Source organism: Monomorium pharaonis, chromosome 3 (genome assembly GCF_013373865.1).
Source record: "Monomorium pharaonis isolate MP-MQ-018 chromosome 3, ASM1337386v2, whole genome shotgun sequence".
NCBI classification, from domain to species: Eukaryota; Metazoa; Arthropoda; class Insecta; order Hymenoptera; family Formicidae; genus Monomorium; species Monomorium pharaonis.
Window position 1 is genome coordinate 30,046,502 of NC_050469.1, and position 18,274 is coordinate 30,064,775.

Genomic DNA, 18,274 nt, shown 5'->3' on the forward strand with positions numbered 1-18,274 from the left:
AAAAAACTTTATTATCAGAGCAATGATTCTCAAAGCAATCTTTTTGCGGGCGAGTGAGAGTTGGGGGGGGGAAAGATAGGAAGGGGATCTAGCAGGGATATTTCCGCGTAAGGAAAGAATAATTAGCGCACTTTGAATTTTACAGCAATAAGAGATACTCCTCGGCGATGGAAACCGCCACTCGGTCGCGACAAAGTAGGCGCTCCGTTTTTTTTTCCCTTTTTATTCCCCGAAGATAAGAATTATCGTCAGAAGCGACACGCGTCGCTCTTTCTGGCGCGCTCTCTCGAGGCAGCGATCGTTTCGACACGGGCGATTCGTTTGAGTCCGCGCGACCCAAGCTAGATTTAATACGTTGTAAAAGAGATGTACAAAAGAGTACCGGCGTGGCGTCAAGTGAATCGCTCGGGGGGGAAAGGATGTAATACGGAGGCACGTCGGGATTGAACAACCAACGTTGAGAGATAAATGTCACGTAGCGTTTCTGAACTGTGAAGAATAGTAGAGGAATAATCGATTCACAAAGAGATATAAACGGGACGAAACACACACGGCGGAAAGGACACACTCGACCGTTTAAACGGTGTGTCCGCGTCGCTTTTTTTTAATTTCAGATATAATATTGATATTTTTGTAGCAACCCGACGAGAGATTCGAGACACTTTTCACATGCACTTGAAAATCTGCACATGTACATACATATAACAACGGTCTTCCTCGTCCAACGATATTTTTTTGCAACGACGGCGGGAGTGCGCGCTTTGCATTCACTCTTTACAGCTTTACCGTCACACATTTGCAATAACAATGCACAGAAGTGATAGATCACATAAAGAGAGACCACGATATTTATGAAAAGTTCTATGTAGTGAGATGTTTACACGTTTTAAAGTAAGATTTCGTTGATCATTATTTACATATGATATACTAGTCTTGTTATATATGTTTTAAGTTTGAAAACGAGAGATTTGATTAATTTGTGAATTCGTGGAGTTTTCGAATTTTATACGGTAATATTAATGTTATTTATCATAATCATGATTTTCATTAAGGAAATCCCAAAGTATGGATCGCGAAAAATTTTTGATGATATGATGCGATGGAATCAAAATCAAATTTTGAAATAAACTACAATTATCAAACTCTTTGTGCATGAAAATGATTCGCATCGATATCAACGTTAAAACCGTTAAAAAAACGTTATTAACAGAAGTGGAAAATAAGCGCATTCTTCATACTTTATATTCACTTCACTTACGTCTTAGAGACAAATTATATTTAATAAATAAATTTAAAAAATAGTAAAGGGATATAAATAAACAATTTACCTTTCTCTCCGCGCTTTTTCATATCCATTAAAGTTAGATAGATCGTAGACGTTTTAAATTTTAAACAATGGGTTGCGGTCCACACAAGTTTGGGAAATCCTGTATTAAACAATGTTTTCTCGTTAAATGTGTCTCACCGCTAACTTCCACCGTACCAATTACGTTGTTTCCTTATGAGCTGTGAAGGGTTAATACACATTAAATCTGGTCTATCGGGGGGGTGCTAAGAGTCACCAGGCCGTAAGTACAAGCGTAAGTTCTTCTCTATCGCTAATAATTCTCTCAACTCGAGTTTTTGAACGGTGCCTAAAGCCTTGATATTAAAAAAAAAAAAAAAAGAACGAAAGCAAGTCCGGAATTGCGTGTCGTCAAATCCTTGACGAATAACTTGGGGTGGGTAGGGGAAAGCGAGTGGATTGCCGCGGTATTTAACGTATATCCGCGTCAGCAATATCACGTTTTAAAAATCACAAGGAGGAACAAAATTATGATACGACGATAAGATATATCTATTTACCGTCAATGCGTAGAAAGTATCATGTCACGTGTTATATACACCCGCCAGTGTGTGTATGTATGTACGTACGTATGTATGTATGGTGTAAACAAGGGGATATCGTAGCGCTCCGTTAAGGGAGAATAAAAGTATATATGTATAACTGAAAGAAAATAATAAATAACGCTACCGAACTAATATAAACGACAATGAAGAAAAGTAGGTAGATCTACGCCGATTTATGTATGTACGTATAAAGTGTAAGAATCGCGAGTAACGTGCACTTTTGTAATAGTCGAATTTTGCGAAAAACGATTAAAAAAAAAAAAAAATAACAAGAAACGAGACAAACGATAGCAGAGATAATAAAAAGTTAACGCTTGGTATACCATAGTTTTTATCGACATATCCTATCCGAACACATCCTCCTTACGTACATACTGCATACCTAGTTATTATTGCAGGTACATGTTACATATAGGATATTTTATGAGCAAACGATACTAATATAATTACGATTATTATTGTAATTATTTTGATTATTATCATTATCGGAATATTATTATTATTGTCACGTAATTAACGCGGAGGGTATAGGTACATATAATATATAAAAATGGTACAACTAAGGCAAGCATGTATTGTACATAGCTGTCAATCTTTGCCCCACCATACGAATACGATATACATATACATAAATATATATGTATATATATAAATATATATAAATGCATACAGCCATTATATTGCAGGAAAACATTAACCGTTGTTGTACTAGTTATTATTGTGAATTATTATTACTTTTCATTCTTCTATTATTATCATTATTATTACTATGATCATCATTATGATTATTGTTAATCTCTGTCATCATTATGATCATTATCATCATCATCGTTATCGCGGCGTCATTTTAATGCTACATATATTTTTAATTACTGTTACATTATTGTTGACGGAAGTAGCCCCTCACTTATAGCATATATGCGGATCAAAAGTTGTATTTATTTGCAGATTGGATTCTACCTCAATCTTATTGTAAACGAAACCCAAGTGTCCTCCACACCTATCCTTCCATTCACTGAATGAAAATTTCATAAGATATAGTGCGTCGTAACAGGCGAGAGACATTGATTTGCAGCGACCTCAAACTGTGATAGTTGTAAAGGATATTTAAATGAAGTTTTCTTTTTTGCGCTGTGTCGAGGTACATAATTCTTCGGTGAATCTTGCGAACGAAATAAACACGTCTGTAAATTCGATGTAAGCTCATTACATGATTACGTGTGATAAACGTGGCATAAAATAGATCATCAATTATTATGTGAATATACATATATATTTTTGTTTTTAGCTTTATTATTTTACAGAAAGATTGTCTTAAGGGTTATATTAATTTTGTAATGAGCTTTATAATTTTCGTTTGCTTTATAATATTCGAAACATTGTACGCTTTTAATATATTAGATTATTTACGTTGTATCGTTTTAATAGAAAGTATTTATATGTATCCCAATTTATTTCAGCACGTTGTCTATGTAAAAGCAAAACATGTATTTTATGCAAAGGAAACTCTATAAAAAACATGTTCTATATATTATGACAATGTATACATCACGTACATTTGTAACTGTATTTTATGCAAATTGTGATTACGCAATATTGTATAAAACACAGAATTTCTTTTAAGATCAAATATGTACTATGAACAAATGCTGTGCACTTGTGATCTAAGAGTTTGTGATGTCATCGGGCACGATATAAGCTTTTCTTTTTCTTATTTTATGTCAGATTAGATTCGAGCAATTGCGAAAATTAATGCGTTACGTCGCGGTATGGGTTCCTTTATTGATACGCGTTGCGCAAGAATTAGTAGTGTTAGTTGTAACTGCCTATGGGGCCTCGATGATTTCAGTGTATTATTATATTGTGATGTTAGCTTAAGCTCTCGCGAATCGAGCTCGGAGATTTGTAATCTGAGGTTGCTGTAAAATCAATCTTATCGCTAAGGTGAGGGATCACTTTCATAATTTTTTAGGCTACACGAAAAACGCCCGGAAGCCGATGTCGAATTGTCCTCGAGAAATAAGAAAAGTAAAAACGTATCCCGCGTAATTGTGTTGAATGGCGAAATGCGATGTTTGGGAACTGTATATTGTGATCAGCAAACAGACTACAATGTAGTTTGTTCGTAATAAAATGAACAAACAGAAATACTTGTGTAATAAAGTAGGTATTCATGAACAAAAATGGTCATATTTGATATCCATTCAATAATAAAGTCTATTATTCATATATATGTATGCACACAAACACACACACACACATACACACACACACACACACACACATACACACACACACACACACACACACAGATATATACTTTATATACAAATATTTGGCTAAAATCTGCTGACAAGGTAAGTATTTAAAATTTCTCATATACAGTAGCGAACAAAAACAAATACATGATTTTATTCGCCTAATTATTGTCCACATTGTCCAACAGCATAATTTTTTTATATTGTATTATAATGAAAATATTTGAAAATATTTTTATGTTATAAAGTTGGTCGGACTTAACCCAATTTTACAAATTAACAATATACAACTTAACTGACAAATTAACTGATATACAAAATCGATATAACGCTGAAATTAAAGCTTACGATTAAATATTAATAATAATATTTGTTAAATGTTTTTTTATTAATATAAATTTATTTTTACAACTAAAAGAAAATTAGTAAGAATATTTTCAAAAAATTTAGATTTTGATATATTTATTTTATGCTTTTCACTATTAAATCTTTGTACAGATTATGTGTTTCTAAATAATATATAAAAACTGTTATTAATATTTTAGAAAATGAAATATAAAAATCTCAAATCACGTATTTTTTTGTTCGTTACTCATATGTCGGTTTTTCTGAAATTTAATTATGTCTAATATATATTAATATTCAAATTAAAACTTTCGAATTATAAATTTATTTATAATTAAATATAAATACTTTTATTCAATTTCCACATCCACTACGGCATCCTCTACGATTACTTGCTCTGATGTTACAGGCACTTGTATCATCGGCAAAGGATCAGGTGATCGGGTGTAAGTATTACTTGTCGAATGTTCCTTGAAATATTCTCCACCTTTCTCTTCGTATTCTTTACGACTGACCAAGTACTCAGGAAAATTACCATTTAAACCGAAGTCTCTTGCACCGTACCAAGCATCCAAGCTGGTATTTTTTGCGATGTTCACTTGAAAGTTCGACCCGAAAGGTCTCATTTCACGTAGTTCACGTTTTAATCTGTCCAACAAACCTGGGAAAGCTGTCGATCCACCGGTAAGAAAAACGTTACTTACAAGACGTGTTTGCTCTTCGAGAGCGTACTGTTTTAAAACAAATTCGATTGTCTCGGCAATTCCAGCTTCTACAGAACCAATCATAGATGGTTGAAACAACAATTCTGGTGTCCGTAAACGTTCTACGCCTACATGAAGTTGGTGGGTTTCACCAGGAACCATAGGGACACTAGATCCAGCACTATCAAATTCTGGATCATGATGACGTAAAACATCTTCCAATTCTAATAGTTTCTCCTGTTCCAATTCTGAATCTGAATCGCCACCTTCCTACAAAAGAAGAAATTTTGTAACAAAAAATATCAATGCGTATAATTCAACATGAGAAAAATATATACCCTATTTATAACTTTGTACACGTCCCAATCTTCGTCTCGCATACCAAAATCGTCATCGCGCTTTTCCTTTTTCGCTAACTGACTAATTATACGCATCCTCTCCTGTGCGGCAGCTGTTCGTCGCTTTGCCATGTCTTGTCTTCGTTGTCTTTTTGCCATGCGTTTGTCTAATATTTCTTGTCTACAAAAATATAAAAAATATATAAAAATTTAATAATCTGTTAATAAATAAGTATACAATGAATATTAGCAGAGAGGAACCTGACAGCACCTCTATGGCTGGTATTCATAGTAGGATCTTATATTTAAGATCATCTCAAGTACCGCCTTAAGATGCCATCAGCCAATCACAGAGCCGTATTAGCATCTTAAGACATTGCTTGAGACGATCTTTAAATAAGATTCGACTATGGGTGCGTTCCACTTAACGCCCGCAACGCTCATGAGCGTTGCTTATCCTTGTTTAATATTTTATAACCAACAAGGATGAAATGATTCCATGTTGCGAGCTTTAAGTGGAACGCACCCAATGAATACCACCCTATGTGCACAAAATATGCACATTGAACTATGTAGTCAAATATCTATGAATCCCGTAAGTAATTTGCATGACTTTTTGGCTCTTCTATGCTATGTCCATGTTTATTTGATTCTGTTTCATGCTATACTCGTAAATTTTACAATTACATGCATTCATATTTTAAATCTATTTTATGCAAATGTGCATAATCGTGTTCTATAAATGTGCAATACCACATATACATGATAGAAATTCAAATAATTGATTTGATAAAAATTCACTCACCGATTGCTGTCGCTGCTCCTGCTGCTACATTCCCTTTCCGGAATACCGAGTCGTTCCATGGATGCCGCTTTCTGCTGATCATTCTGCTATTCTCGCACATTAATAACGATCGCCCGATACTTTATTCGGCACTCCCGATATTACGGATAATATATCGCACTCGAGTAAAATGTAAACCGCGCGCGAGAATTTCACTTAGCGCGAAACCGAAGGCAAACGCACGATGCCGCGATTTGCATATGAATACGATCTCTGTTACGTACTCACATGACTCACGACGGCACTCTCATTACTCTCAACAGTCTCAATACTGTAGCTGCGCACAATTCGAATCTGAACACGCGAGACCACGCGAGACACACACGGATTCAACAAAGCGTCCTGACCGGCGTTGGAACGCGAGGTAACATGGCGGCAGCAGCGTACGTGACTGCTGGCAGGCAGACTCGGCGGTACTCGGCGCTAGTCGGCGCCACTCGGCGTTGCTAGGCGGTTGACTCGCCGCGCCTGCGCCAACTACCGCCGAGTCACGTACGCCGCTGCCGCCGCCATGTTGTTCCGCGCTCCAGCGCCGGTCGGACGTTCTGTCGACTCCGTGCGTGACTTGAGTGTCCAGAATTCATTGTGCGCAGGTACCGTTGTGTTGAGAGTGCCGCCGCGCTAGCAAACAACACGCGAGCTATGTGAGATCGTAACAAGATAGTATGATCAAACAAAGATGGTATTCATGTGTAAAGCGCGGCAACGTGCGTGTGCCTTCGATTTCGAGTGAAGTGTTCGCGGGCGCGTTCGAGCAAAGTGTGAAGAGGATACGTTCGGTAGAACATCGCGAGTGCCAATTAAGTGATGAAGTACTCTAGTCGTCGTGCGAGCATACGAAACGAATTTGTCTCCGTTCATTGTATCTCGCGTAATTCATTCAAACGGTTTTCTCACCGCTTTCCTCGGTCTACGTTTCCACGAAGTTACGTGACGTCACGCCACTTTCGTGCCATGATTTTCGCCGCCAATCAGACGAGCCGTCCTTCGCACCGTATTTTTCCAAATGTAACGGTCGCGCCAAGTGAAATTCTCGCGCACGGTTTACGTTTTACTCGTGTGTGTGATATATTATCCGTAATATCGGGATTGCTGAATAAAATATCGGGCGATCGTTGTTAATGTGCGGTTCGAGAATACACAATACAAGCAGGATATCAGCAGAAAGCGGCATCCATGGATCAAGCGACTCGGTATTAAATATACTTTTTTTTAAGTGATACATTTCTTTACCTGCTTTTGTGTTTGAGTTGAGAAATAATATTTATCACATTTTCAGAATCAAAACCAGAAAAGGAATGTAGCAGTAGCAGCAGCAGCATCAGTAATAGGAGCAGCGACAGCAATCGGTGAGTGAATTTTTATCAAATCAATTATTTGAATTTATATCATGTATATGTGAAACAAAATAATATGTGATAGACGTGACGCGAGATAAAATATTGGTTCTGTTCCATGCTGCATCTGTACAGTGTCAGTATTGCACAGTTATAGAACACAATTATGCACATTTGCATAAAACAGATTTAAAATATGAATGCATATAATTGTAAAATTTACGGGTATAGCATGAAACAGAACCAAATAAACGTGAACATAGCATAGAAGAGACCAAAAAAGTCATGCAAATTACCTACGGGATTCATAGATATTTGATTACATAGTTCAATGTGCACATTTTGTGCACATAGAAGCACTAATGGGTGAAAACACCTAAAACGATGCGATGACCGCTCTCAGGTTCCTTTCTGATATTAGTAATATAGTATATATATTGAGAAATTACCTCTTCTTTCGAACTCCAGCAATCCATTCGTCGAAATCCTGTTGATCCTTAGGTTGAAGACTTGATTTAATTTTAGGTTTTTCTTCCATCACAATATTTTCCTCTTGCGAGTTAGCAGCGACGATTTTCTGTCTAGTTCTTTCCACTTTCGCTTGTAGATTATTAATCATTTTTATTAAATCAGCTTCATTTGCAAGAGAATAAGATTTCAATGCCTGGTCAAATTCGTCGATTTCGCCTTCTTCTAGAAGATCTTGGACTGCTAGCAATTGATTAAGTTGTTCTTCATCTTCTGCTAACTACAAATACGACAGATGCAATTAAATATAAAGTAATGACACAACTAGCAATAACATACACTGAGAGAAAAAAATGCTAGATTCAAATAAATATTTCTTTGAATCTAGCATTTTTTTCTCAGTGTATAAATAAAATTATAAAATACTAACTCTTTCTTCTCTCTTTCTTGCATTAATTTCCATTAGTCGTCGTGCTAATTCTCTTTTTCTTTCTTTCTGCTGCTCAAGCGTTAAACCAGGAGCAGTAGCAGGCGCAATATATGGTAATTGCACTCGTAAAACATGTGTATCATAGTAATCTACATCTGCCCACTTGCATAAGTCTTGCTGGTAGTTTAAAGCAATCATCGAATGTTCGTGTATTAATTCCTAGAAATAAAGAAATAGAAATTTAATAAATGTTGGAAAATAAAAAATATAGACTTTCACTCTGATCATTTTAATTTTTTTTTGGTAACATGATGATATCAAATCGCTTATTTGCATGATATAACTCAAAAATGGTCAAAATTTTATCTACAAAAAGATGAGTTTAATTCTAAATGAAGAGTTAGTGATATTTTTATTTTGTCACAATAAGTAAACCAAATCGTTATGTCAAATATCGCGTTTGAAAATATTACAAAATTTTAATTATTTAAACTGGAAAACTTGTTTGTTACGTTATTATTGTAAACGATATGTACCTCTGCTCGACTGAGCGTTATTGCATTGACGTGCACCGGATATTTCAATTGGAGGAGTTTATGCATATACGATGTGATGTGATATCCACCAATGTTAATTCTTCTCGCATTTGTGGCATCCGCTTTCCCATCCAGTATTGGTATTATGTGAGTTGTATGATACCCTACGCTAACTATTAGGCCATCAGGTGGGCAGTTATTATGCTGGTACGAAAACAAACTATCAATTCCATATGCTACTGATGGTACATTGTAACATTCAAACAATAATTCTGCCATCACTGAAATATATAGACATAGAAATTTTTAGGGAAATTGGAAATATATATTATTATAGTATAGCATTGTCATTAGTTACTATAGCCAAATTATTATAGCTAATAGTAATAATAGCAACAGAAATTACTTACAGTTACGAGAATAATTGGGATTGAGAAATGCTTCTGTCAATATAATTGGATGGTTTACGCCATCTGTATCTATACCCATATGTGCAAACGTGTAATCAAATATCTGTTCCTGGGCCTCAAAATGTGTCACGACATTTCGGTCAAACTGAGTCTTTAATTGAAATCGAACAGCTTCGATGTTTGCTATATCATTTCCTACTTGAGGTTCTCCATCTTTTTTGCCACGTTCCTTCCTTGGTTTCGCTATGAGATTTTTGAATATCAGTTGCGGTTCCTTTTCCGTAGCCCAACCAACTCTGCAGTTGTAGGATCCTAATACCAAACAGTGCTGTTAATTTAGAGTATATTATTTAAATTACAATATATTACAAATTACCATTGTCAATAACGAGTGGTATATGTTCGGATTTTACTCGTTCCGGATAAAGGTGTATTATGTCCTGTACGGCTTTTATATCTTTTAATTCAATCAATTCTATTTCCATTCTTCAGCTTGAGATACACTTTATATTTAGCCACTATTAACAACTATATGAGAAAAATCAGAAATCGATGATTGTGTAGAACGATGATATGTCTTGTCTCAGAATTAAAAATTGTGTATTAATCAAACTTTTGTTGCCTCCAAAATACACGGAGTTGACGAAACTGCAACTTCCCAATAAACAAACTGATTCAACAGGATAACATAACCTATCTATGAGGAACCGCGACCGATATTTGACTAGCATCAGCGCCAAACGAGGATGTTGAACTACGTATGTACTACGTGGCCTCATCCACTTATCGATACTGTCAACAAAAAGTTATTTTTTGGATTAAACCGAGATGATATATATTCTATTTTTTATTTTGAATATTATTAACTTTTATTTTATAAAAATTAAAGTTAGATATATTAACGATTTTATACATTTGATTTTTATATAATTTTATCTAAATTATAATAATTTACATTGCTCTCTAATACTTTAATTTTTACTGCGTTCAGCAGAAAAAGCAGCTTTGCAACAGTTGTACAATTCTTCAACACAATTAGTTTCGCCCTTAGTTTCTGTTGATTCTAAATGCATAAATCAATCATATAAAAAAATTTTACAACAGTCGTGAAGTTGCTTTTTCTGCTAAACGCAACATAGACTTTTTAAAGTTTATGTTATTTTTTGATATTAGAAGTCATGGTAATTAATGTACGAATTTACTCTTATTATTAATGGATATTGCTATAAAAACATCGCGATATCATATGACGATTATTTGATGACAAAGTAGACATTTACATATGATTCTATTGTGACATTACTTTTCTATGGAGGTATTTAAATAATTTATGTAGAGGTAATCTTAAATTTTAAAGCACGATTCTGTTTCTATGTAGGAAAGAACCAAAAATTCGTCAATATTATTTATACAGGTTTTATAGACATTGACTATCTAGTTCTGTGTCTACATTTATGGACATATAGAGACGCATTTCAAAATAAAATCACAATTAAATTATGGCCGTGGCCGCTCTTCGATTTTTTTCTCGTTAGAGATCCAAAAGAAACAGAGCTTTGCTTGATTGGAGGTTTTATGTTCGATTAATAATTCTTAGTAGGTTCCCTCATATTTAAACATCACTAGCAAAAGTTCTCGTTCCTTCTTGCTGAGTTTCTACAGCGTTTAAACAACGTTCCGACGATTAAACATTTTTTAATAATTTTTGTATGCCCGAAATCAGCACGACACTTAAGTAAAAGATGTCGAGCTGAATATTTCTGATAATTCTACCGACATTTCTCGCTGTTTATAATTACGTAACCAGTAACAGAAAATCATCGGAAGTTGCTCGATATTACAATAACGCACGCAAAAATCTGTTGTATTAATTTTTATTAAAAAATTTAGCCACAAAACTCTGCGTCTATTTTCTGCGAGAGAAACTTTCTCGTTTCCGTGCTCTTTCGCCCGATGTACAAAGCGATCCGGGAATCGCTCGACGAAAATTTGTCGCGATATTTCGAGTATAAACAGACCTTTGTTACGTGGTATCTTAAACGGAATTGCTTCCAGCGGAATAGCTACCATGAGGCATAGGACTTTGTAACTGCTCTGTGTTCGATAAGACAATATGTTCTTCACAATGAACCGTTGCACAGGAATAGGGTATCTGTTATAACGATTCGGATGTGGGGAGGACGAAACGTAAAGAGGGAATTTGTAGGCGGAGCTGTAAAGACTTCGTCAGTGAAATACATGTGTAATTACGAACGCTACAACCTTGAAATTATTGTAATTTATATCGTCTCTTAGCAGTTTCTCTTAATACTCGGATGGTATGTATACTTTCGTCTGCGTTTAGAGAGAAATCTAGAAATTTATTAGTAGTAGTAGTAGTGAGAAAGAGCAGGTGGCTCCTAATGTCATCTAGATCTAAAGAATTGTGACTGTAGAAATTTTTATTTACTACTAAAGAGTTAAGACTTTAGATAATTTTATTAATTTTACTAAACTAATAAGAAAAAAAAAATAATACAATTAATTGCTACTTGAATAGATTTCGCATAAAAAATGAGAATAATAATAACCTTTAAATATGATTTTTTTTTATTGAGACCATAGCTTTATTAAAATTAATTTATAATGTACATTAATTAAAAATAATTATTTCTGTACTCCATGGGTAAGATAAATTTCTCGAGAAATTTCAATACGGACCAATTAAAATTTTATTAATGATCGATTACCGCCGATAACACATTCGAGCATAATTAATACAGGAATTTCACATCCGTTACGTTACTCAGAACGCAGAGATGTTAAAGCTGAAAGCTTTCGACGTGAGAAAAACGGAGAAAACCGGACGCGTCTGTTCCAGTCGTTTTTCTAATTCATTAACTTTTCCAAAATTTAAGGTCGCTTTCAATTAGAGAGGATATTCTCGTTCATGGTCTGCTCTTCTAGCGGCGGTCGATCTTCTCTCGGTGCTGTACGTTGTGTGCGCGCGCGTGTGCTACAAAAGGATGGCCAGAGGTCTAATTGCAGCCATCAGCGAAAGCCGGCGGACCGGAAGCGGGCGGAAACTTCGAGCATTCTTCCCGGGGTCCTCCATCGGATCTCGTCGAGGCGCGTCGAGAGAATTCCACGGGCGATAGCCGCGCTTCGCGCCCGTTCCCCTTCGCAACCGATCTCGCGCAAAGGCTTTGGTCCATTTTTCAGTATTAGGGGAAAGCGATAGCCGCCGAGGCGATCGGTAATCGATATCCGCGGAGAACGCGGGAGCTCGTAAACTGACCAAACAACGAGACGTATGAGGGAGGAATGGGGGAGGGGGGGGGGCACGATTGGTTTAGCTTCGTGGAGGGCGAGTACAGGTGTGCGATTGGTTGAGCAGGTGAGCGATTGGCTCGACCTATCGGGCTTCCGTTTACCTCTCTCGTTCTGTCTTTGGCTTTTCTCCGGTCTATTTGCGACAGGGAGCCGTATAAAGCACGCGGAGCCGCGAGAACAGTCAGTTTTATGAAACACGGGGGATTTTTCGGGACATTTGCTTTGTATTGGCCTCACTATATTCCTTATTTGCCACAGGCTTTCTTTCCTTTTCAACTTTGTCTCTAGAATATCTTGAAGAGAATATTTGTGCCATTAGCAAGAAGTGCGTAATATACCGAAATGTTATTTTTGTCTTGGAAATAATCTCGGCTATAAAAGGGTCCCTTTTGTTTCAAAGTCTGGCATAGTTTCATAGTTTCGTTGCTCTAATTTTCACTTGGTGTAAAATTTTTTGCGGTATTGTGACCGCGCGCCAAGCTATAGGGGAAACGCGACGCTCTTTTTTCATGCAATTCGTGTCGCTTTGTCGATTATTTTTTTGCCGCTCCTCCCCGAGGCGCATCGCGCGAATTTGCAGTTTTCGCGGGCGTTAACTCTCGTTGCGCTGTGCAATTTAGCCTTTCAGCGACGTATAATCGCGTTAAAAGTCGAGCGCCAACTCGAGACGAGGCGGTAATCGCCCGTTCTATCCGATAACGAGTTTCGTCTAACTTCACGACTGCGTAGCGGCGGAGAAAGAGATCGACAAAATAAAAGAGGCCGTCCGCGGAGACAGTAGGCAAAGGATGGGAGAAGGAGAAGATCGCGAATGAAGTGTCGAAAGAAGTGCAATTCCTTATGTATACACAGAGGCAATAATTATTATCACTATATCTTTGAATATCTTCGAAACTATATAAGAAGAAAGTAGAACTCGACAGAAATTCTACGGTGCAGAAGCGATTGTTTTATAGTGGTAATGTTTTTTTTTACGAATAATTTTGAAGATGTAAAAGTCATTTTGTTTTTGGAAATAAAATTATATGATAATGGAATTATATTTTTTACGTAATAACATTTTTCTAATTATTTTGCATATAAAAGTATATAACAGTTATAAAAAAGTTAATAATTAATACAATATATTTTATATTTTATATACTAACAATATTTTATATACTTACAAATAAACTATTAAATATATTTGACGATCGATATTATAATTGTGTTGATCGTCTAACTTAAACAAATCGTATGTCTTTTAATTTGATATAAATAATGCTTCTCAACATTGACTTTTACTTTAATTTAAGCTAAATTTGAAGTGAAAATCCGAAATAGTTCTCGCGTGAATATGGAACGCGGTTATTATATCAACGCAAGTGGCCCATCTAGCGAACTTGAATTTTGAACGTACGAAAGATCGCTTCGAAACGCGCGCGCGTACGCGCGCATGCGCGACCGTCGCGCCACCGTAGCTCAGTTCACGTCGCGCGGCGCGTCCGTACGTTCGGAGCCACCGAAAGATCCATCCCTCCCTTTACACGTACGGCGGATAGAGCGAAGCGTGAGAGCGCGCGCGAATATTTAACGGTCGCGCGGAAGAAGAGTGTCCGGTGCATCGCGCGTCGACGCGCATCGTTGCTGCGATTTCCACGTCCGTCCGTTCCGTTCGTGATTTGCGGGATTCGCGGAATCGGAAATGCGTTCTCTCTCGCTCGTCGATTCGGCTGTGCCCGGCGAAGTTCGGCCGGTGCGGCATCGCGATGCCTACGTCACGCCGTAACGATGCATCCCGCGGACGGTCGATAGCGTGTGTCGATGCGTCGTTCGTAGCGTCGTGCGTGTACCGGGAATGGAAGCGTGCCGGGCGTCCGTCGCACCGGGGCGACGTGCGCGGAGGAGTGATTTCGGGTCGCTCTCTCGTCGTTACGGATACCCGAGCTCTCGCGCGTCGATCGTTTCGCGTCGATTCGTGCCACGGCTCGGTTACGTTTTCGACTCGCCGGACCGACCGCCATTTGTTGCCGGGCGCTTTGGCGCGCTGCGTCGCGCCGGTTCGGAGCGCGGGAGTTTACGCGCGAGTGACGAGAGTGAGCGTCGAGTGTAGAGAGAGTATCGGGTTTATATGAAATTGTGATTAGTTCGCGTTTTTCCGGACACGTTCGTGCACCCTGGAGCGAGATTGTTACGCCGGCCGTCGCAGCGTTTGACACCGATGGAGCGAGAGCTTCGGTCACACAGCAGCGGATCGCCGACACGGGCCGGTGAGTAAATCCATTTATCGCGCTTGCTTGCGTAATTATGTATTTATTTGTAAGGATTCACCGCCGTCCGGGCATTCGGCGCACGTGACCGCGGTTTGATGGACGCTTAATTATTCCCGGCGCATTTCCGCAGGCTGAACAGCGAGTACGGTATTTTATTTCGACCTCTCGCTTGGTTAACGATCCGAAAATTACGGGCAAATTTCGGGTTTTCGCGTGAGCCCTTTTAACTTTTTGCCGTTCCGGTAAAATGCGCGGTGATAAATGACGGCGGCGATTAAACAATAACGGGCGGCGAGGAGGGGGAGGAATTTTGTATTGCGCGTCACATATGTATATGTATTAGTGTATCTTCCACGAAAGAGTTAATTCCGGTATTTACGCTACAGTAAAAAATAAAAGTAAAAAAGAGTAACAAAACGAGTGAATGTAATTTGTTCGCAGCCGCTGTGGATGCCTTTATATTAGTATTGTTGATTGTGATTTCCGTTTTTCTCACTGTCATTATTAATGTAAAGGATCGTAATTGAATCAATTTGTCAGTATTTCGGGCGGCGATATATTAAAACCTACCCGGGAAAAAATATAAAAAAATATAAAAAAATATATAAATATTATATAAAATATGTCCATATATATTCATATTAGCTTCCTTTCTTTTGTAAAATTTCTGTTTGATGTAAAAAAATAATAGTCATACTGAAAAGATAGAAACTAATTAAAAAAATAATTTTCGCATTGCTTCTTTTAAAAAAGCTAAATATGAAAAATTGTAATCCATATATAATTATATATATTCCGGAATATATCTGGTTATACATATATGAACAATTTTTCATACTTAGCTTTTTTTTAAAGGAAGCAATGCGAAAATTATTTTTAAAATTAGTTTCTGTCTTTTCAGTGTGACTATTGTCTTTTTATATCAAACAGAAATTTCACAAAAGAAAGGAAACTGATATAAACATATATGGACATATTATATATATATTTATATATATTTTTATATAAAACATTTTTTCCCGAGTATGTAAAGTGATTATTATCTCTGTAGACAATGTGAAAAAGACTTGGTGATTATTTCGTGATGGTAGATAAGAGTAGGACAGAAAGAATAGAATATATACTAAAATATAAGGGCTTAGCCCTTTATTTAGCTTGATTATTTTATTTATGAGTTATATATCCTTTTTGATATACGGCAAAAATGCAAGATTTTATGAAAACTTTTTATAAGTATAAGAAAGTAAATATTTTATTAAATTTTTTAATAATAATAGTATGAAGTTTTTATTAATATAATTTATTTATTATAAATATAATACACTTGAGAAACTAAATTTTTGACAAGTACTGCGTACATATACCGCAGTTATTTTACTCTGCGAAATATTTTTGTACATCTTGGAAATAAGTTAGATCCGAAGTTTAAAAAATCTCGTTGTCGCATGGGTATCGTTATAAAGTTGAATTAAAAACGACCAATGTTATTATTTTAAATCTACATCAGGTTACTGATCGAAAATTGATGAATGCTAATTAAAGATTAGAATTCAACCAAATCAGAATAAAACAGTTTAAAATTAAAATTACCTTTTAAAATTTAGCCAAATTCTAATCTTCAATTTGCAATCCTCAATTTTCAATGCGTAATCTGATATGGATTTTACGATAATTGTGAGATGCATTGATCGATGGAGTATCGTGTATTTACTACAACGATGACAATTAAAAAAACAAAGCTTTTCAGTTTGAATGTTTTAAATCATTAAAATTTTGCAATATTGTTATAAAATACAATTTTGGTGTAACGATTTGATCTGCTGATTATAAAGGAACAAAAGTATTGTTAGCTCTTCACTCTCAACATTGAAGTCTTATCAGAATTCTCTTTTTTTTTTTGCAGACAAATAAAAAATCAAATTTTTTTGAGTTGCTGTAGTAAATGAGCGATATATTCAAAAAGATTATTTCAACCAATGAAATTATAAAAAGAATTATAAAAAAAAGTAATGTAGAACGATATTAAAGTATATAGCAATTATAAAGAAAGATATAAAAAAGAAAATGCCGTGTCCGCGAAACTTAGACGCAGCCACGATGTCGTAACTGAATTTTACGGTAGGAAGCGCCTACGCGTTAAAAAGTTGTAACTCACGTTTTATCTCGTAAGTCTTGTTACACTGGATTCTCTCTTTCTCTCTCTCTCTTTCTCTTTGCTGCGAAACGGACTTCTGTTCCGATTGCAGCGACAGATCTCTCGCGAAGATTGCAGATTGTATGTATAAGTAATTCCAAAGTTACGAAGCTGAGACAACAACGTAAGCGATGCGCGATAGGAAAAGGGACGCACATCATCTACGGTCGAATACGACGACGCCCTTCTCTCTTCCTTCCTATTTTCTCTCTCGGTATTATCGTGCGGGATTGTATCTTGCATGGGTAGCTCACTCGGGGAAACTTTGAAGAACTTCTGCAGCATGAACCGCCTATATGCGCGGGTAATAAATATTTTACCGCGACTATCCTCTCGACTTCTTCGTCTTTTGTACCGCGTTTCCATACTGCGCCGCGATTCTACAAGGGTTCGTATCTACCTCTTGGCTTTTCAACATGATTCATTAAGTGCAGGCGGAATTACGGCGCGGTATTAATTTCTGCTGTAAGCAACATTAAGAATTCACCGTTTTCGTTGTTCCATTTAAATCCTTTCGAGCGAAATGCCGCAGCGAGCGATATCATTTGTTTTCGAGTGCGAGCGTTTCATTATGCTCGGAACAAAATGCTACTCTAACTCGCACGCTACATAGAAATAACGATAATACATCTTTCGAGTCTGTAAAACTTGTAGTTTTGACGTTGCGATTTTTAATCGTTACAATAAGGTTTACAATTTAATGCGTTTCCAGACGCATTTCCAATATCCACGTTTGCCCGCTGCGCAGCTCATTAATCTCCCGAAACTTCGAGATCCATTTTGAATATTGCCCACGGCGGGAAAAGGAGCGGAGCACGTGGAATTTATTAATTTTCGCGCCCGTTTCCTCGCGAGTCGCGTGCGCCATTTTCGATCACGAAGATTCGAAGACCCGAAGAGCCGCGCCGCCCTATCGCGCCGCGCCCGAGTTGTCGATTATATAAAAGCTCCGACTT

General features: G+C 36.9%; 2 protein-coding genes across 5 annotated transcripts in view; one reads left to right on the top strand and one right to left on the bottom strand.

Moving 5' to 3' along the window:
- Window positions 1-1,549: 1,549 nt before the first annotated feature.
- Window positions 1,550-10,299, bottom strand: LOC105833798 (actin-related protein 5). Its single transcript, XM_012675795.3, has 7 exons — window positions 9,937-10,299; window positions 9,561-9,872; window positions 9,151-9,431; window positions 8,615-8,833; window positions 8,166-8,464; window positions 5,536-5,716; window positions 1,550-5,467 (listed from the first exon to the last, which is right to left on the bottom strand). The coding sequence occupies exons 1-7, from the start codon at window positions 10,043-10,045 to the stop codon at window positions 4,844-4,846; spliced, it is 2,025 nt and encodes a 674-aa protein (XP_012531249.1). The 5' UTR covers window positions 10,046-10,299; the 3' UTR covers window positions 1,550-4,843.
- A 191-nt stretch (window positions 10,300-10,490) lies between these two features.
- The window catches only part of LOC105835030, a 249,792-nt gene continuing 242,008 nt past the window's right edge, over window positions 10,491-18,274 (top strand). The window contains exon 1 of one of the 4 annotated variants that reach the window (XM_036284742.1): window positions 10,491-15,121. In XM_036284742.1, coding sequence (XP_036140635.1) covers window positions 15,073-15,121 — 49 coding nt within the window. In that variant the 5' untranslated portion in view covers window positions 10,491-15,072. The remainder of the gene's footprint in view (window positions 15,122-18,274) is intronic. The other 3 variants (XM_036284741.1, XM_036284740.1, XM_036284739.1) reach the window with 3 other exon arrangements.

Excerpts from the sequence above, each read along its gene's own strand:
- LOC105833798 (XM_012675795.3), bottom strand. The coding sequence starts at position 10,045 with ATGGAAATAGAATTGATTGAATTAAAAGATATAAAAGCCGTACAGGAC. Across the intron at positions 9,873-9,936 it reads ACCACTCGTTATTGACAATG|GATCCTACAACTGCAGAGTT; the intron begins GTAATTTGTAAT and ends GTTTGGTATTAG. Across the intron at positions 9,432-9,560 it reads TCCCAATTATTCTCGTAACT|TGATGGCAGAATTATTGTTT; the intron begins GTAAGTAATTTC and ends TATATATTTCAG.